Source organism: Lemur catta, chromosome 14 (genome assembly GCF_020740605.2).
Source record: "Lemur catta isolate mLemCat1 chromosome 14, mLemCat1.pri, whole genome shotgun sequence".
Lineage (NCBI taxonomy): Eukaryota > Metazoa > Chordata > Mammalia > Primates > Lemuridae > Lemur > Lemur catta.
In genome coordinates this window covers 50,554,456-50,574,947 of record NC_059141.1, presented here as the reverse complement: position 1 = coordinate 50,574,947, position 20,492 = coordinate 50,554,456, and the positions used below count along the sequence as shown (strand labels likewise).

The 20,492-nt window shown below is 55.9% G+C and overlaps 1 protein-coding gene across 1 annotated transcript; it reads left to right on the top strand.

Moving 5' to 3' along the window:
* Nucleotides 1-1,634: 1,634 nt before the first annotated feature.
* On the top strand, nt 1,635-19,824 carry LOC123649741 (cadherin-23-like). The gene is made up of 12 exons (XM_045567916.1): nt 1,635-1,883; nt 4,094-4,315; nt 4,596-4,715; nt 5,337-5,517; nt 10,257-10,390; nt 10,858-11,067; nt 11,622-11,729; nt 13,065-13,167; nt 14,367-14,492; nt 15,184-15,387; nt 17,301-17,901; nt 19,764-19,824. Exons 1-12 carry the CDS (start codon nt 1,635-1,637, stop codon nt 19,822-19,824), a joined length of 2,319 nt encoding a protein of 772 aa, XP_045423872.1.
* The last annotated feature ends 668 nt before the right edge of the window (nt 19,825-20,492 follow it).

Here is a 20,492-nt window from a genome sequence, read left to right as displayed (position 1 = left end):
CTTTTCGGAGAGGATTATTGTTGTGCCGCCTGAGAAGTAGATCTGTGTGTAACCTAGCTCGGCGCAGGTCATCGCAGTGTGTGTCTGCCCTCCCCCACCAGCCCGTGAGTGGTCTGGGGGCAGGACTTGCACCCTGCCTCCTCCAGCCAGCCCAGGGCTTGGTGCGCGGTAGGCGCTCCCAGTTGTGGGATGAGCGAATGAATGAATGAACGAACGAGTGGAATCTGACATTGTGAAGGGCTGGCAAGTTGGAGCCAGCTTGACTGCAGATTCAGAGCCTGAGACCCCCTCGTGTGCACACACACAGCAGGTGCTGGAGTACACAACAGGCTGGGCACATCCCTACCCGGGACACACACGTCCGCTGGTGCATCTCAGCTGCCCCTCAGGCGTGTCCCCAGCTCTCACCCCCTGGTCCCCTGGAGACCCATAGGGCACTCTTAGGCACCCCACGCGGCACTGCCAGCACCACTGGGGATGTCTCTCCTCTCCTCTCCAAATTCTCATCCTTCAGGACTCAGCTCAAGTCCTTCACCTTCACAAAGTGCCCTGACCCTCCCCACACCCCCACCCAGTCCCTGCAGCTGTCACATCAGGCCTGAGGTTACCAAACAGTTGGTTTGTCATCTGGCTCCTCTGCCTCCCAAGCTAGATTACAAACTTTTGGGGACCACAGCCTCTGCCTGATGTTTCTGAGTTCCTGGCACAAAGCTCGGTGTGGAGAGGCTGTTTATTGCACTCCTATCTGATGGAAAGACCATGAATAAGTGAGTGTGTGATGGAGGAGTGGAGGTGACCACGGCTGGGACCAGGCACTGAGGAGTGGGAGGGTGTAACCATTTCACCCGTGTCACCCCAGACTGGTTGAAGCCACCAGGGGGTTTGCTGGCCCCTGAGGGATCTTGAGTTCAAAGGTGACCCCCAGGCTGAAGGACAGAAGACAGCCAGAGTCCAGCTGGTCAGGAAACAAGGTACTGTCTGAATAGGAGCCAGGAATTCGGGGTGCCCCATGGGTAGCCTGATCCAAGTCACAGGCTCTCTGGGGGCTCTCAGCCCTCGCTCTGGGGCCAGGGAAGGCTATAACAGAGGAAGGGTAGGGTGTCATGTGTACTAGGTGGCCTTGTACAGGCCCAGGCCCCCTGGAACCGGGGAACTGCCCTGGGATGGGAGCCTAGAGGCTGCCAGGATACACTCCAGGTCCTTGGGCATGGTCCTGACTTTATGACCCCACCTTGGGAGACAGCCCAAGGCCCCTTCTGCTGGCAAAGTGTGGGCTGTCTTCCACCAGGGAAGGTACAAAGCCAACTGAGATCAGGTAGGTGCTGGGCCCTCTTCCCACCCAGCCTTCCTCTGGCAGAGGTGAGGTGGGTCACTCAGGGGTGAGACCCTAGAGTACCCCTGCTTCAACACTTCCTGGCTTGGCCTTGCCCAGGCCACCCTTACAACCAGACTCCCTTTGCCCAGGGCCTGGGATCAGAGGGAGAGGAGCAATGGCCCTGCCAACCCCTCCCCAGGGGGCAAGAGCACCTGAGCTGGGCCCTCCTCCTTCCCACTTCCTTCCTCCCCACCGAGCTGCCCACCACTGAGCCTCCTGGGGCTGTGTCAGGGTAAGACAAAGGTATTGCTCAAGGGGCATGGTTCAGGGACCTCAAGCACTGATTCCTCAACACCAGGGCAGTGCAGGAAGGGCTCAGCTGAGAGGGCCTTTGGGGCACTACTTCCTCTTCACTCCAGAGGCCAAAAGAAGTCAGACCCACCTCCCCCACCAAGCCCCGGCCTGGTCTCAGAGCAAGAGGGCTCGGAGGGTGAATTTCTTAGAACCCTCCACTGCCAACCCCTGCAGCCAGCACCATGGTTGGACCCACTTCCAGGGAGTCTGGGAGGTGAGTCTGGGATTGTGGGAAATGCCAGCGCCTCCATCCCCCAGGTGAGGCTGGAATCCCGCCCGTTCCTGCAGGTGGCGCACCTGTGCTCCCGCTGGCAGGTGGAGGGGCTCAGCACTCAAGGCTGGGCTCACTTGAGTGGTGACAGCTCACAGCTGCATCCAGGACCGTGCATCGCCACCAGATGAACATGCTAGCCTTCCGTGACAGTCATTTTTACTCAAATATTTAGGCCCCCCTACTATTTTTAAGGAAAACAACCACAAACACATTATGGAGATGGATGTAGGATCCATATGGCTTTCAGTGAGAACATGAGAGATTTCAATGATATTTCATTCTTGAGACAAACAGTTCAGGCTCTTCGCCTGACTGTGCGACTTCCCTCTCCTCTCTTGGTGGAAAAGTTTGAGAAATGTTAAGATAATGCATTTTCCCTCCTTGTATGCTTGCTATTTTGATAAAGACTCACTGAGGCTTTGAAACCCAAGGGAATGCCACCTCTCTAATGGTAGGGATTTAGTCCACATGGCTGCTGACCACAGACCGGAGCCCAGAATGTCTGAGCTAGAAGAGACTTTAGAGATCAAGCCAGGTCCTTTATTAACAGACAGGAAAGGTCCAGAGAGGGGATGCGACCTGCCCAAGGTCACACCACTCCATTTCAAGGCTGCCAACCCTACCTGCTTTGGAAATAGTTTCAGCAACCACCCAATACACCTTGCCCCCAAGATCCAGAGCCACGGGTCAGAGGAATTGTCACCTCCTCAGGGGCAGTGACAGCCTTTTTGGGTCCAGGTTGCCTGCCCATCTATCCATCCCTCAGGAGAACCAGACGGGCCTAAGGAAAAAGTTGTCCACAAGTTGTCCACATTCAGTTTTTTGCACCAGCTGTTTTCTGTTCTCTGGCCTTGGCAATAGCCTGGTCATATTCTCTCTACCCAAGGATCTTTGCAGGTGTTATCACCTTATTATTTTATATTAGTCACTAATTATGGCCTGTATTAGTCAGGGTCCTGGCAGGAAACAGCTGGCACACTCAGAAAGGACTCACCTGGAGAGAGTTAATGGCGAGACTATTTAGAGAGGGCTGGTGAAGCGCCAGAGACTAGCAGCCGGCCTCAGGGAGCTGTTACCACCCACGTGTCCGAAGGAAAAGAAGAGGAGATCGTTGCTAGAGCCCAGTGAGAGCTGGAGCTGCGAAAGGGGCCCCCCAGCAGGAGAAACGCGGCCACGGGCAGCCCTGCAGTGAGGAACGGAGGGAGTGTGGAAGGAGGCCCCCACCTCTCCCTCTGTCCTGTCTTCTGCCAGGACCTCCCACTGGCCAAAGCCATCCGGAAGCCAGACAGCAGGGCAGCCGGGTAAGGCAGTCAGTGCCCAGGGGACATCTTCCCAGGCGGAGAAAGGCAGAGAGTGGCAGGGGTGGGAGGGAAGATGAGGACAAGGATACCAGCACATGGCTAGTCTGTGTCCACTTTCTACTCTGCTCAGGAGGTGCCACACCAGCTGTTTCTGATTGGTTCTTGAGTGCTGAATATTGCTGTGGCCCAACTGGCCAGAGATGGCCGGTCACAGAGCGTGTCGAAGAGACTGTTCTTGAGGCAAAGTCTTGTTCAGTGAGTTCTATTTTTCACAGCTGAACAAATTCTGCCCATGAAATCACCCTACACCCAATGTCTTCCTTCTTAAAAATGCTGAAAATATATATTTCTTCCATTTACATGAACAATAGGTAAAGCTTAAATACTATGTTCAGCTGGGTGCCTCACATTCTTGCCTCTTGGAGTCTGGCAGGAGACCCAAGGCCACTAGGGCCCTGGCCCAGGCAGAGTTCTGGGCTGGGGTGACAACTGGGGTTCATCTCATACACCAGTTTTAATTACTACAGAACTGTGCTGACAAGGATCCTGAGTTTGCACCTGGCCTCAGCAGTGCTGTGATTGATTACTGCTGTCTGCCCTGGGCATGGACATAGGCTTGGTGGTACAAGTGCCAACTTGGACCTGACCAGTTACCTAGCTTGGCTTTTGGTGGAGCGTCTATGCTTTCTTCCTTGACCAGCCTGTGGCTTCCCTCCCCTCCAGGCTTCCTTCTCCCTTTCCCTCCCCGTGTTGAGCCACATTGAGTTCAGCCCAGAAGAACAGCCATCTAGACCCACCTGTGTCCCTCTAGCCACCTGACCACGGACCTGACTGTGCTCCTCTCCACAGGCCACCACGCACGTGTACGTGACCATCGTGGACGAGAACGATAATGCACCTGCGTTCCAGCAGCCCCACTACGAGGTGCTGCTGGATGAGGGCCCGGACACAGTCAACACCAGCCTCCTCACCGTGCGGGCGCTGGACCCGGATGAGGGGCCCAACGGCACAGTTGCCTACGCCATCGTCACAGGCAACATCATCAACACCTTCCGGATCAACAGACACACGGTCAGCAGCTGGCAGCAGGGTCAGGACAAGGGGTACAGCCTCTCTGGGGCTTGGAGGGGAGTGCTGTGACATGAGGGGACACAGCAAAGACAGAGTCCAGGAGGACACCGTGCGGGTACCCAGTGTGGGAGGATGAGAAGTTGGTGGGTGGGGCCTGGTACAGAGGGCAGCAGGAGTTCCCCGCCGTGGCCAGGATGTCAGGGCCTGCTTCCCGGGTCGGTCAGTGGGCGCCCCAGACCTACCAGCCCTAGGTCCACCCTTGTCCCTTCTGTGTCCCCAGGGTGTCATCACTGCCATCAAGGAGCTGGACTACGAGATCAGCCATGGCCGCTACACCCTGATTGTCACTGCCACAGACCAGTGCCTCATCTTATCCCACCGCCTCACCTCTACCACCACGGTGGGTGGGAGGGACACAGCTTGGAGGTGGGGGAAGGACAAGGCCCAGAAAGCTCCGGTGGGGGAGGTGGGGAAAGATTGCCCAAGGGAAATGCCTAAATCTAAGGGCCCTGTCCTAGTCTCGGCAGCTGACCCCAACTTGCTGTGTGACTTGTCTGTCACTGAACCTCTTTGTGTTGCTGTATCTCTCAGACAGGTGACAACCCCTGCCTTCCTCCCCTTCATGGGAGAAGTGTGAACTGGGGTGTAGTCAAACTAACAGGGTTCCAGGTCCCTGCTCTTCTGTCTAGCTGTGTCACCCTGGGCAAGTCACTAGCCTCTCTGAGCTTCAGTTTCCTCTGTGAAAGGGGGATAATAAAAACTTTCTGGGTGTGGGAGGAGCGAAAGAGACCATGTAAAACAACCGTAGTACACCAATAGCTAGAAGTTTATGGCACTGTTACTATGATTAGTATGCCCATAAAAAGGCTTTGACAGTAACAAAGTCACCCACACCCATCATCCCGCGTGAGGCAGTGTTATCAGATCCGGTTTACAGATGAAGGAACTGAGGCCCATCAAGCGGTGGGCCCAGCACAAGGCTGGCTGGGGTGGGACCCCCTAAGCGTGTGCACCATCTCAGGTGCTTGTGAACGTGAATGACATCAACGACAACATGCCTACCTTCCCCCGGGACTATGAGGGACCCTTTGACGTCACTGAAGGCCAGCCGGGGCCCAGAGTGTGGACCTTCCTGGCCCATGACCGGGACTCAGGCCCGAATGGGCAGGTGGAGTACAGCATCGTGGACGGAGACCCTCTGGGTGAGTGGGGCCTGCACTGGGGGGGGGCAGGGCAGGGGAATGACACACATGGCCTCTCCCCACCTGCTCAGGAGAGGATAAGAAGGGAGCTCTCAAGGGGCTTGGCCCCACCACTGTGCGATCTAGCCCTCTCTGGGCCTCAGTTTCCCCATTCAGACGATGAAAGTATTTTCTCCTACCCCTTCTCCATAGGGATGTGGTGAGAACACCCTGAAGTCTGGGAACAGAGGCTAGTGGTCTTGGAGGGTCACAGACCCCTTTGAGAATCTGATTGAAAATGCCCCCCTAGGTCATGCGCAGAGAGAAGGCCCCAGGGCAGAGGAGGATGAGCATCCTTAGCCCGAGGCCTTCAAGAGCCCCCAGGCACACGTTCAGGGAGCACCCAGCTTTCTCTGCACCCGTTAATAGCCTTCTGCTTCTCAGCTGGTCACGGCTCTTCTCCTTGATCGAGGAGCAGTGTGTGCCCTGGCCTCGGGAGTGATTTCCCAAGTCAGATTTTACTCACTTCTGCAGGGTATAAATCCCAAACCCAACGGCCCCCTGGAGTCATGCAAAGAACATTTGAGGGAGAAGGGTCCAGGACAGATAATAAGGAGCAGTGGGGACTGTGGCAGCTGCAGCTCAGCTCCCACCAATTGTCACCACGTCAAAATGCAGGCCCAGGTGCCAGGCCTTCGCCTTGCTAAAAGAAAAGCAGAAATCCAAATCTTTGTGAAACATCTGGATTTTTAATTGATCATTCAGTAAGTATTTATTGAGTCCCTCCCGTGTGTCGGCCATATGCCAGGTGCTGAGGGCACAGAACAAATCCCCACCTATAGAGTATATGTTCCAGTTGGAGGCAGCAATGAAGCAAATGATTAAGTAGATGAATTAGTATACTGGGAAGTGCTGAGTGAAAAATAAAACCCAGCTGGAGGATGGGGAGTGCCAGGATGAAGGCAGGAATTGTAAACAGGAAAGGCCTGAAGGAGGAGAGAGATGACAGCTTCCCAGGTGGAGGAAACAGCAAGTGCAAAGGCCCTGAGGTCGGAGCATGCCTGCCATGTTCATGAAGGAGCAAAAAGACCCTGTGGCTGGCAGGAAGTTGAGCAAAGAGAAGAATGGGAAGAAATGATATCAGAGAGGTAGTGGGGCCAGATGCTATTGGGCCCTGAGAGCCATCATGAGGGCTTGGCTTTTGCTGTGAGGTGGGAACCATAGGAGGTCTTTGAACAGAGGGGGGACATGATTTCACTTAGGTTTTAATAGGGCCATTCCAGTTCCTGTGCTTAGAACAGACCCCAGGGATTAGGGATGGGAGCAGGGAGACCAGATGGGAGCCTGTTGCAGTCACTCAGGCTGCGCTGGGGTAGCTGGGACAGGGTGGTGGCACCGGGGGTGGTGAGAGGTGGCTGGTGCTGGTGTATTTCAGAGGTGGAGCCGGCAGGATGGGCTGACTGGCTGTGGGATTGAGAGGAAGTGAAGGTTTTGGCGTGAGCAGCTGGAACGATGGCGTTGCCATTGACAGATGGAAGACTGGGCAGCAGGAGGTCGTGGGGGGAAAGGCGAGGGTAGGTTGGAGATGTTGGGAAGGGCTGTGCGTTCAGGCCAGGAGTTCAGGAGAGAGGCTGGGAGTTGTCAGCACAGAGATATTTAGAGCCAGGAGACAGAAGGAAGGCAGAGAGGAAGTAGAGGGGTCCCAGGATAGAAGATTGAACAGAGGCTCATTTGCAATTGAGAGGCTAGTGGCAAAAGCAACCCGCTTCCGCTTCCGGAGGGCCTGGTTTGGAGCCCCTGCTGTCCAGAGCCTGTGGTGGTCGCTCTGTTCTGACAGGCCTCCCATTCACGTCCACGGTCTCCCCTCTGGGCAAGCACTGTGCCTTCCTCTTCAGAAACCAGTGTAGCAGAGGCCTTTCTTCTCTGCTGTTTTCACCAACACAGAGGTTTTGTGATGTCATGGGAGTCCCTGCTCCCGTACAGGAGGTGCCAGAGCCTGGGGCAGAGGCAGGTGCTGGGTGGGCAGCTGAGCCCCCGTCCAGTGAGGGGGCCCTCTCTGCACCCCAGCTTTGGGGTACAGGGCACACACCTGTGCCCCAGCACAATGCAGACCACTCCATCCATGGGCCTTTGGAGTCATGGGCAAAACCTCCCGTTCCTCCCAGGAATGTGGGGCCTTGTGGGGGTGTCCGGGGAGACCGAGGCAGGCTCCATGAAGGAGGAGGGGCCTGGGAGTTCCCCAGGCTGACTGTACTTGGGGGGGTCCCTCCCGGCAGGCAGGAAGAGTAGACATGTAGCGCCCAAAGGTTACTCCGGGATCAGCGAGCACGGCCTCCATCCCGGAAGTGATAAATGGAGGCCCAGAGAGGTGACGATGGCCTAATGGTGTACTGCAGCCGGCCGGCACGGGTCACGCATCCATTTCTCATACCGCCTGCCACCCCTGCATTCACATTGGTAACTTGAACAGGTGACAAATGCTACAAATCAGGGCCACTTTCTGTGCAGAGCCGGTTTAGCAACACACCACCCGGAGAGGACACACACCCAGGACCCCGACATACAGGTCACCTGGAGGGGCTCCCATCTGTGGGGAGACGTCAGGGGTGACTGGGCTCTTGCAAGCCTTGCTAAGCCCTGAGGAGGAGCTCTGCAGTCAGCGAATAGTCGGGAAACCGGCCACACCTGCTTGAGCCTTCCAAGGAGCTGCAGCTGCCCTTGCTGGTCCAGCCCACTCCTGGGACCCCTTCCCTGCATCTTTGTCCTCCCCAAAAGCTCCCGGTGTTCTGAGAGGGTGCGTGGGCTCCTTTTCAGCATTTCCCTAATGACACACAAGGTGGGCCAGGCTTTGTCCAGTACCGGCACGACCCTGAGGTGGCATCTCTTTATTAGCCCATTTTTCAGATGAAAACATCAAGGCAAGGCTCAGTAACATACCCAGGGGCAGAGAGGAATAATGTCACAGATGCAGACCTAGATATGAGTGGACCAAAAGCCTATGCTTAACCCGCTGGCTCTAGAAGGTGTGCAGGGCTGGGGCTCTGGCCCCAGGGCGAGCTGCAGAGGAGGATAATTCGCAGTGTGGGGGCCTTCGGCCTGCCCACCTCCAGCCCCCCAGCCCCTCGGTCCTGCCTCCCTGAGCCTGCGAGCGGATGCGCTGGTGTCTCCCCTGGCTTTAGGGAGGGCAGGAGGCCATCTGTGCGCAGGTGGCCAGGGCCTGAGACAGGGCTGGGAAACCCCTGGAAAGGGAATCCCCAGTTCTTTGGAGACCGTGCAGCATCGGGGTCAGGAAATCCTGCTCCAAGCAGCTTCCGCCCCTCCAGGCAGGGCGAAGCCTGTGTGGACGGAGAGGAGCCTGGGAGCGGAAGGGCTGGTGGGAAATCCAGCTGCAGGTGGGACTCGGAGGGGCTGTTTTTGTAAATCAGAGCGGTAGGAACTGGAGTGGGGAATGGAGCGGTAGGATGTGAAGAGGCAGGTGGAGAGAGCTGTGGGGGAGCTTAGGCCTCTGTCCTTGCTGGGCCCCTGTGTGCTGTGTGTCCGTGAGCAAGTCAATGTCCCACTCTGGGCCGGTTCCCCAAGTGTCAGAAGGGAAAATGAAGGAAGTAACCTCCATGTTCCAGTTCCTTGGGGAGGCACAGAGGTGACCCCCCTTCCTCAGGCTCTCCCCACCTCCCTTGCTCACTCCCCTGTCTTCTTGCCAGAGCCTCAGCCCTCCTACCCCACCCCTGCCTTCTCTCCACTCCAGCCGGGCTCCCTCTTGCCCCCTCTGGTTTCCTTCCCCTCTGCCTCTTCCCCTCCACCCTCCCTGCTCTCACCCTTCCCTCCTGGACCCTCCTCCCTGTCAGCTCTGCGTGGTGGTGTCTGGAGAGACCACAAGTCTCGTGGGACCCAGGGGGCCGAGCCCCAGAGCCCTGGGTTTGAACCCTGGTTCTGTCTTTAGCTTGCTGTGGGAACGTGGACAATCATCACCCTTCCCTGGACCCCCAATTCATTTTCTGAAGGACATTGAGGGACTGGATGGTCTCTGAGGTCCCTTCCAGGTCAGAGTCTGAGAATCCGAGGTTCTTGCTCTAGACACTCTCAGGCCAAGATGAGGGTGGAGGCCAGGGGGCCAGCTGAGGGTCCTCAGCACCATCAGGGAAGGAAATCGGGGTCACTGCAGGCCTGGGAGAACCCCCTCTGCACTCCACCTGTGGCTCACCATGGGGGCTGGGGGCGTCCCTGCCGCTCGTCCCTCCCCTCTGCCTGCCCCGGTGCCTGCGAGGTCACCATTAGCAAAACGTTCCTCTGTGTTCCGCTTTGCCCTTCCCAATATCCTCCTTTCCGAGACGTGGTACCTGGGAGGGATCGCGCACTACAGAGCGCCCGATCCCTTCCTTAATCCGTTTCCGATGAGTAGCGGTTAGAAGGAGAGTGCGTGCCTGGAAAAGGAGCCCCCACTTTTTCAACATAACCATCTTAGCCAGGTCAGTCCCTGGCCTGCCGATGGCCCAGGGAGGGAAGCTGGTCTGGTCTGGCACCGCAGGCGCATGGGGCGTGAGGGGGCCCGGGCCCACCTGCATCTGTTGCCCACGCACCTGCATGCCCCAGCCCTGGGGCAGGTCCCATAAGGGTCTAAGTGGGGGCCCTGGAGGGCCCATGTGCCAGCTGTCCCCAGCCCTGGTGAACAACACTTGCTAGAGGAGGCGGGGAGAGGCCTGGGCTCCCCACAGCTGTCAGCCTTTCCTGACTAACCCCCGGCTCTCCTGGGCGGCACCCAGGGGAGTTTGTGATCTCTCCCGTGGAGGGCGTGCTGCGGGTCCGGAAGGATGTGGAGCTGGACCGGGAGACCATTGCCTTCTACAACCTGACCCTCTGTGCCCGCGACAGGGGCGTGCCCCCCCTCAGCTCCACGGTGAGTCGGGAGCCCCTCCGCTGGCTCCCCCTTGCCGGCCCCTATACTCTCTATGGAGAGTCCCGTAAACGCTGTCACCCTCGTGCCCAGAGAGGCTGCTCTGGAGCCAGTCTGTGCCCCCCAGCCCCTTAACAGACGTTCGAGTATCCCCCGGGCTCACCCAGCACCCTGGAGAGGCTGCCGTTGAGCCAGGCCTCTGCACCCCAGCCCGGCCCCACCCCTCACCCTCTGCACCCCACCCCCCTCTGCCTCTACTTTTTCTGCTCTCCTCATCGTCCTCTTGCCTCTTATGATCTTTTTCTTCCTTCCTCTTCCTTCTGCACAATCAACTGCGCCTTCCCTTCCTCCAATGCCACCCTTTGCCAACCTGCTCCGCCCCACCCACCACCTCCCCCTGGGTTGCCGTGTCCACCATCCCTTGCTCCTCCTCTCTCTCCTCTTCCTCCTCCTCCTCCGTCTGGCCCCAGATGCTGGTGGGGATCCGGGTGCTGGACATCAACGATAACGACCCCGTGCTGCTGAACCTGCCCATGAACGTCACCATCAGCGAGAACAGCCCCGTCTCCAGCTTCGTCACCCATGTCCTGGCCAGCGACGCAGACAGCGGCTGCAATGCGCTCCTCACCTTCAACATCACTGCAGGCAACCGCGAGCGGGCCTTCGTCATCAATGCCACGGTAGGGCCGGGCCTGGCCCGGGGACCCCCAGGGTTTCTAGTGAAAAAGAGGACCCTGCCCTAGAGCTTTCCTTCTGCCACTGTCTGGGCTTCTCCCAGTCCTGGTTCCTCCGTGGCGATGAGGACGTCTCTGTGGGGAGCCTGGAGTCTTGGATTCCCCAATGAGCCGTCTCTGGGGTCTAGGTTACCTAGAGCCACACCTGAGGCTTGTCATGTGCAAAGATGGGGCCAGAGGCTCTGGGACCACTTAGTCTGCGCCAGGATGCACCAGGAAGGCTTCACTCAGCCTCTTGGAGCGTCCGTAGACTGCTGACACCATGGGGTCCTCAGAGGGCCCATCCCTTAGAGGCAGCAAGACTTGGGCATCGGTGGGTCATTCTCACCCTGGCAAGACCCTGCCAGCCCACATCTGGCCTTCTAGACCATTGCATAGGTAATTTAGGGAGGGGATTTACAGCCACCCCTGGAGCTGCAGGCAGAGTAGTTGGCACGTGGGTCAGAGCCCCAGGTGGGGAATAGGTGTCCGCTCAGCTCACCCAGCCCTCCACATCCCAGACAGGGATCGTCACTGTGAACCGGCCCCTGGACCGTGAGCGGATCCCGGAGTACAAGCTGACCATTTCCGTGAAGGACAACCCGGAGAACCCACGCATAGCCAGGAGGGTGAGGCTGGAGGGTGACACTGGGAGCAGGGCTGGGTGCTGGAGGTGGCCGGAGAGAGAACACATCACCCCTCCTGCAGGCAGCACGGCCCGGGCGTAGATGCACAGGCTTTGGCATGCCCAAGGCTGGGTTCAAATCCCAGTTCCCCCTTTCTACCTGTCAGTAGGTGTGTGGCTTTGGCAAGTTAATTTCTATGGGCCTCTGTTTTCTCTCCTGCAAAATGAAGGTCACACCTAGCCCCGAAGCTGCAGAGAGGATGAGGGAGCCAATATATGTCAAGTCCTCAGCACGGTGCCTGGCATGTGGCAGACACCCAGTGAATGCCAGCATTATTTTCCTACCCAAACCTCCGACACCCCAGTTGTGCATCGTGTGGGCCTGTGTGCACTCACAGACACGTGCTCTAAAGCTCTGGAAGGGTTGCATTTGCCGGGTGGCTTTTCCCTTGAAAGCCAAAGAAATGACTAAAAGGAGGCAAAGCAAATAGTCCCTTTGGGGTGGGGGCAGCTCTCTCTCGCCAGCCCGTGAGGTCTGTGGCAGAGCCCTGGCCAGGAGTCCCGGGGCCTGGGTCATCTCAGCTCTGCTTCTGACTAGCTGTGAGGTTCTTTCTGAGCCTCAGTTTCCCCACCTGTCTAGCCAGAGGAGACTCGGGCTGGAGGAAGTCATGAGCCACCTGCCTCCCTCCCTCAGTGCCCCCTGTTCCCTGCCTTTTCTTCCTCCCTCCTCCTCCCGCTCCCACCTCCTTCTTGCTCTCCTTTTCTTCCGCCTTCGGGAGGGGCCCAGGTCATCCTGGGAAGCAGCAGTGTTGAGTGGTGGGGATCGGGAGGCTTGGGGGCTGGTCCCCACTCTGCCATTATCTCACCGTGCAGCTTTGGGTGGTCACCTGTCCTCTGTGTACCCTCACTTCTGAAATGCTGATGGCGTCCAGGGGCACTGGGAGGTTCCCAGGTTTGAAAGGCACGACGTCGTGCAGGGCGGGTGAGAGTCAGGATGAACTCACCAGGGCATCCGGTGAGCCTTGAGGGTCTGAAAACCAGGACCTATCTTCCTGCCTGAAGTCCCCCCTTGCCACGAGGTGGACCATGATCAAATACCACTCCCGTCCGCCCTCTCCTGAGACCTTCACCACACCTCTGTGAGGGTGCTGAGATCCCCCTTTGCCAGACGGGAAAACAGACTCCCCCAGGGCCACCCAGTGAGCTGCTAACAGAACAGGGTCTTGAACCCAGTCTCTGGCTCCTGGAGTGGGCTTTGTTGATGCCCCACCTCTGAGCCCCTCCCCATAGGGGGCCTTTGCTAGCCATGGCCTACAACCTGCCCGTTCCACCCCCACAGGATTTTGACTTGCTGCTGATCTTTCTTGCGGACGAGAATGACAACCACCCCCTGTTTACTGAGAGCACCTACCAGGCAGAGGTGATGGAAAACTCTCCCGCTGGTAGGTGCCGGGCCCGCCTGGGAACTCCTGCCACTGCCGGGCACCACCGGGGCCTGGGGGGCCTGACCTCCCTCGTGCCCGATGGCGTAGCTGACCATAGACACCAGTGGGTGCGGGAGGGTGCTGCGGGGGAGGCCACGGCTCTGAGGGCTGCTGTCCTGGGGCTGCCAGGCCTCTTAGGGGACACCAAAGAGGCCACAGGTCTGGTTAGAAGAGACAGTTGGGGTCGTTAGTCTCCAGGGTGGTCTGAGAGCAGCCCCACTGTCCCCCAAGAGGGGCATTTAAGGTGTAAGGACTACCCTGGAGAGAGGGAGAGCCCAGCCCTCCCTGCTCCCACCACCCCAGGAGTACAGGGCGTCCTGGAGGCGTCTGGAAGCTCTGGGGAGCATCTATAATCAGAAGGGGGGGCTGGGGGCCCCGGGTAGGCAGCGTAGCTCTTTCCCACACACGGGCACCGACCAGCCTCACCTCCTCCCTTCTAAGGGACAGGATCTCTTCTTCCGTGTGCCCCCGGGCGGCTCCCGCGCTGCTCCAGCCTCCCCAGCACCTGCCTCACCTCTGAGCAGGCGTCCCCTCTACGAGAATTTTATTCTTGAACCTGTGTTTGTGTTTGTGTGCGCTCACATGTGCCAGCGTGTGTGGTGCTACACATGTGCACAGACACACAAGCACGTGGGCGCCCCACGATGCCCTCGTTGCAAACGTGCCGCCGCGAGGCACACAAGCTCACGCCCAGGGAAGCCCAGGCTTGTGCGTGCTCGTGGCCTGTGAACACAGAGACCGGCACACACGTGTGGGTTCCTGGCCGTGTATGCTCAGGCCCCTGAAGGTAGAGCACTGTGTACACACACATGTGGACAGACAAGGCCCACGTGGGAGGGGATGTCAGGGAGCCCCGGACCCTCCCGAGGAGCAGCCAGCCTCAAAGGCTGCTGGGAAGCAGGCGTGGCTCTGGGCGGGCCAGGGGCTTGCTCACCACTCTCGTGTTTTCTCCCCAGCAGGGCTTTGAGGCCGCTCCCCAGGCATCTGCGTTCAGTCTGCCAAGGCTGCCGCAGGCCCGCCCCCAGGGCCTCCCCACCCTGTCCACCTCACCCCTCCCTCTCATCCATCGTCAGCCATGGCTCACCGGGACGGGCAGGGGAGGGGGGAGGGCAGGGGGCCGGGTCGGGCCTGCAGTGACCCCTTTCCTCCTGGCCCAGGGACCCCCCTCACGGTGCTCAATGGGCCCATCCTGGCCCTGGATGCAGACCAGGACATCTACGCCGTGGTGACCTACCAGCTGCTGGGCGCCCAAAGTGGCCTCTTTGACATCAATAACAGCACTGGTGAGGCCTCTGCGCCACGCCGGGCACTCCCAGCCCGACTCTGGGGTGGGAACGGCCCCGCTGCTAGCTCTAGGGCCTCCGTTCTCAGTGCTGGACCCAGCTCTCCATGGAGACCCCGTTCCTCACAGCCCAGAGTCCCCATCCTGCAGCTGGATTAGGCCACCCAAGGGGCCAGGCAGGAGGTCCCAGGAGGAGGCTTGGAGACGACACACAGAACCTGCTGGCAGAGAGCCCCTGGCCCACTCCCTTCATCTCCCACACCCAGGCCAGAGGCCCAGGCCCCTAGCCCGCCAGATGTAGCCAAAGCAACCTTCCTGTCCTCGGCCAGACCCAAGGCTCCCCAGAGACCATGTCATATCAGTCTGGTCCTACACAGGAGGCTGATCGGGTGACAGGTGCCGACAGGGAAGCACATCTCTCAATGGAACAGGTCAATCCCCCGCCCTGGGTCACTCTTCCCAGGCAGGAGTCACGAGGACTGCAGGGATCACCTGCGGGAGGGGACAATGACATGGGGGCCCACCCTAAACACAGGTGGTTGAACCTTTAGGGAAAAAAGTCATCATGTTTCTTTCTCTGTTCCTCTTTCATCTCTCCCCATCACACCCCCTTCTCCCGTCGGCCCTCGCCCTGTCTACCCACTCTACCCCTTTTCCTTTATGTCTCACTGGCTGGTGGCACTGGGTGCCAGGTGTGGTGACTGTGAGGTCAGATGTGATCATTGACCGGGAAGCCTTCTCGCCCCCCGTCCTGGACCTCCTGCTGCTGGCTGAGGACATCGGGCTGCTCAATGGCACGGCTCAACTGCTGGTCACCATCCTGGACGACAATGACAACGTGCCCACCTTTAGCCCTGCTGCCCTCACTGTCCACCTGCTGGAGAACTGCCCACCAGGTAAGCAGGGGACAGGCCCCAGGCCCCCACCATGAGCTGGTTGGTGGTCACTGGGGGCTGGAGCCTCAGGTTGGGCACAGAATTCACCTCCAGTGGGGAGAGAGGCACCGAGGGGGATCGGGAGACCTGGCCCCCACTGCCCTCCTCCAGCCTCCGTGTCTTGTCCACAGCACCAGATTAAATATGCTCCATCCATGCTCCTGGATGGAAAGACTATTTTACTAGCACTCTGGGAGGCCGAGGCAGGCAGATTGTTTGAGCTCAGGAGTTCGAGACCAGCCTGAGCAAGAGCGAGACCCCGTCTCTACTAAAAATAGAAAGAAATCATATGGGCAGCTAAAAATATATATAGAAAAAATTAGCCAGACATGGTGGCGCATGCCTGTAGTCCCAGCTAGTCGGGAGGCTGAGGCAGGAGGATTGCTTGAGTCCAGGAGTTTGAGGTTGCTATGAGCTAGGCTGACACTGTAGCACTCACTCTAGCCCGGGCAACAGAGTGAGACTCTGTCTCAAAAAAATAAAAAAAAACACTATTTTAAAATCAAAATAGGATCAACATGACTCCCATCAAAATCAAAATATGATTTGATTTAAATTTCAAAGAGTAAGAAAATTTCAAGAAATAAGTGTAATAAAGATAGATTTGCCTTTCCAAATAGTATAATATATTACAAAGCTATAGTATGTAAAACCATGTGATATGAGCATAAGACTCTGGGGCGAAGTAGCCCAAAAACAGATGCTGGTAAATTAAAGAATATAATATTATGTGATAAAGGAAGCAATTAAATCAATGACAAAGCTACTTATTTGGTGTGCAAAAAACTGATTTAATATGATCAGTTATGTAAATATATGTTAGATTATATTAATGTAATCTAATTATATAATAATCTAATATTTAGTGTAGATTCTCACCCCATATCAGACAACAAAATAAAACCCAGAGATATTCTAAAGAAAATATAAAAGAGTAGAAAACACTAAACAATAAAAGAGAGGAAAATTCATGTGACTGTCTGATTTCTGGATAAGACGGTTCTAAACATAAAAGAAACAGAAGAATTCAAAAGAAAAAATATTAAATTTCTATGCATATAATGTATATATATTTTGAGACAGAGTCTTGCTCTGTCACCTGGGTTAGAGTGCAGTGGCATCATCATAGCTCACTGCAACCTCAAACTCCTGGGCTCAAGCGATCCTCCTGCCTCAGCCTCCTGAGTAGCTAGGGCTATAGTTGCGTGCCACCATGCCTAGCTAATTTTTCCTATCTTTTGTAGAGACAGAAACTCACTATGTTGCTCAGGCTGGTCTTGAACTCCTAGCCTCAAGCACTCCTCCTGCCTCAGCCTCCCAAAGTGCTAGGATTATAGGCGTGAGCCACCACACCTGGCCTGTTTTGTTTTATTTCACAAATAGGGTCTCACTTTGTCACCCAGGCTGGAGTGCAGTGGCATGATCATAGCTCACTACAGCCTCAAACTCCTGGGTACATGTGATCTTCCTGCCTCAGGTTCCCAAAGTGCTGGGATTACTGAGCCACTGCCACAAATTTAAACTTCTTTACATCAAACAGTTACAGCCAATATTGAAAGGCAAACAACAAACTGAGAAAAAGATATTTGTCTCAAGTTGTTATAATTACATAATTTGTATAAATTGACAGAAAAATGAGCAGAAGACAAAAGCAATTTGCAGAAAATACAGCTAACCATTAGATTATAAAATATTATGTAATCAGAAAATAAAGATACTATTTTCCTGTAATTATTGCAAACATGAAAAGTGTATAAAAGATAAATAAAAACTGGCTATCATGAGAAGGGGCCTCTTGTGCACCAACAAACATGTCTTGGTCTGGTCTTTCTAGAAGAGGCCACTGTGCTCACTCCCCATTCCCTCCCCCACAGGATTCTCAGTCCTCCAAGTCACAGCCACAGATGAGGACAGTGGCCTCAATGGGGAGCTGGTCTATCGGATAGAGGCCGGGGCTCAGGACCGCTTTCTCATCCACCCTGTCACCGGCATCATCCGTGTCAGCAATGCCACCATCGACAGGGAGGAGCAAGACTCCTACAGGCTGACAGTGGTGGCCACTGACCGGGGCACTGTGCCTCTCTCTGGCACGGCCATCATCACCATCCTGATCGATGATGTCAATGACTCCCGCCCCGAGTTTCTCAACCCCATCCAGACAGTGAGCGTGCTGGAGTCTGCCAAGCCAGGCGCTGTCATTGCCAACGTCACCGCCATTGACCGCGACCTCAACCCAAAGCTGGAGTACCACATCATCAGCATCATGGCCAAGGATGACACTGACCTCCTGGTGCCCGACCAGGAGGACGCCTTTGCAGTGAATGTCAACACAGGTATAAGGGCCTGCACCCCTGCCACCCGCCTCTGCCCTGACTCCCTGCCCAGCTCTTTGGCTTCCTGCCTTCCTCCTTCCTTCTTCTTCCTTCTCTTTCCCTCCCGCTCCCTTTCTGCTCTCTTCTCTCCCCTGTCGGCACTGTATCTTTCCCTCCTTCTCTTCCTCCCTCTCCCTGTTTTCTTTCTTTCTTTTTTTTTATTTTTTTTGAGAGAGTCTCACCCTGTTGCCCGGGCTAGAGTGCTGTGGCATCAGCCTAGCTCACAGCAACCTCAAACTCCTGGGCTCAAGCAATCCTCTTGCCTCAGCCTCCCAAGTAGCTGGGACTACAGGCATGTGCCACCATGCCTAGCTAATTTTTTCTACATATTTTTAGTTGTCCAGCTAATTTCTTTCTATTTTTTTTTAGTAGAGACAGGGTCTCACTCTTGCTCATGCTGGTCTCGAACTCCTGACCTCAAGTGATCCTCCTGCCTCAGCCTCCCAGAATGCTAGGATTACAGGCATAAGCCACTGTGCCTGGCCTCCTCTGGTCTTCTGATCCCCTCACTCTACGCATCTCACCACACTCACGCCAGCATTAAATGCTGGAATGTTTTCATGTTTGTAACTTTAGAAGAAATGATACCTTATTTTAAATACGCATGTTTAATAACTAAGTGGTTGAGCCCTCCCTTCCTGTGTATACTGGCCATTTAAATCCTCTGTAAGATTTTCTTACACTATCACAAGACAAAGGGGGAACCATGGCTTATCTTTCACATTTTATACAGCTTATTGTAATTTGGATGGCTTTACCATTTGACCAAAAGTTAGATGTTTTCACTCTTTTGGGGAGTTAGGAAAGACATGGTACCTGACAGGTGTACTTCTTAGAAGGCCCAGAGGAATGACAGAAAAATCAACATGGCTATGGCAAAATGCTAAAAATCATCATCATTCAGACAAATGTATAGTAAAGCGGCAATGAGATATCAGTTTCCCATATGTGATTAGCAGATATTAGGATGCTGGACAGTGTTGATATTGGTGACAATGTGTGGACTTTGGAACCCTCGTGCACTGCCATGAGACAGATTCCACCATCTGGACAGCCTTCCAGCACGAAGTACACTCGCACCCCGGGACCTAGCAATTCTGCTCCCGAGGATATCTTTCAAAGAAATTGTCAGGGCGTTAATGGGACTGCCTAAGGATGTTCACTGCAGATTAATTGGTGGTGGTGGTGGGAGATTGAGAGTAAAATGTGGGTGCACACCATTGGGGGTGCCAGGCAGCAGTAAATAGTAATAGATTAGACTCACACCAAGCAATGTGGGTGGGGCTTAATAATAAGTTCTTACTGAAAAAAGTAAGAAATGGGATGAGATATATACCCCGACACTATTTGCATAAGTGTAAAATACATACAAAACAATACATGATTTTTAGGGATACTTTTAAGTAAAAAATATCCTTCAATACATTACAGTGATTGCCCGAGGGCTGGAGAATGGGAATAGAAGGGAGTAGATACATTCAGAAAGCAAGAGAGGGGCCAGTGATCATAGTGTACAGCGAACCAAAGAGTATGATTATGATTAGCTCAATCTGCATATGAGGTCCAAAGGAAAACACAAGAAAGAAAAACCAGGAGCACTGGGAGAGGTTAGATAAAATCAGCCCCATCCCAGGCTAGCAAAATCCCTGGCGGCATGGGCTGGTCAGGACCATGGAGAGCTGCTCCGTGCCCTGCTCAGCTCCACGCTGCACGGAGCCTCCACCTCTTTTCTCCTTTCTCTTCTCCCTCCCTCCCACTGACTCTCTTCTCTCTGTTTTTCTTTCCAGTGTCTTCTCTGCCTCCTTCCTCAGGCTCTCCCCGCCCTTGCTCACTTCCCTGCCCTTTCTTCTTGCCAGAGCCTCGGCCCCTGAGCTCTCCACTCCAGCTGGGCTCCCCCTTGCTCCCCTGGTTTCCTTCCCCTGTGCCTGTCCCTCCACACCTCCCTGTGTCCCCTGCCCTGGTCAGCTTTGAGTCCCCACCACCCCCACGCCCCGCTCCACTCCCTCCCTGCCGCACCCTGAACTAACTGATGTTAACCCTCTTCTCTCTTCCTCACGGCTGGCAGGCCCACAGGTTTGAGCTCTGTTTCTCTGTCACTTCCCACCTCATCTCTTCTCTGCTTCACCCCATTGCCTTCCTCCATGCCCACCGCACCCCCACCACCCTTCCTGCCCTGTGGGGCCCGGGCCGAGGCCGAGGCCCAGCCTTTGCAGACTGAATGCAGCCGCCCTCTCCCCATCCTCGCTCCCCAGCCTGGGGGACAGGGAGCGAGAGTAGGAAGAGGAGGAGGAGGAGGAGGCGGCGGCCCAGGGTAAGTGACCACCCCATGCTGGGGACCCACGGAGGACAGAAGCCCAGCAGGGGGATCCGCTGAGGGGGGAGGGGATCCCAGAGACCCCAGTGCCTGAGAGGGAGAGGAGGCCTCCCTCTAGGATGAGGCCAGTGGGAGGAGGAGCCACCAGGCCCTCTGGCAGGCAGGAAGAAGAAAGGTCCCAGGAAAGCCAGCTCTGAGGTCGGCCAAAGTAGGTCCATCCAGTCCAAGCCCAAGCTTCTGGAAGGTTCCTCTCTAATTTGGGGAGCAGGCACAGATTCTGAGAGGCAGTAGGCAGAAGAGAAGGAAACTCTTTGCTGCGACTAATGTAGGACGAATGTGCCTGTCCCACAATCCGCCCATTTCACTCCCCAAGTAATTGA

Excerpts from the sequence above, each read along its gene's own strand:
- LOC123649741 (XM_045567916.1), top strand. The coding sequence starts at position 1,635 with ATGGTTCAGGGACCTCAAGCACTGATTCCTCAACACCAGGGCAGTGCA. Across the intron at positions 11,730-13,064 it reads ACCCACGCATAGCCAGGAGG|GATTTTGACTTGCTGCTGAT; the intron begins GTGAGGCTGGAG and ends CCACCCCCACAG. Across the intron at positions 17,902-19,763 it reads TTCTCTCCCCTGTCGGCACT|CTTTGAGTCCCCACCACCCC; the intron begins GTATCTTTCCCT and ends TGCCCTGGTCAG.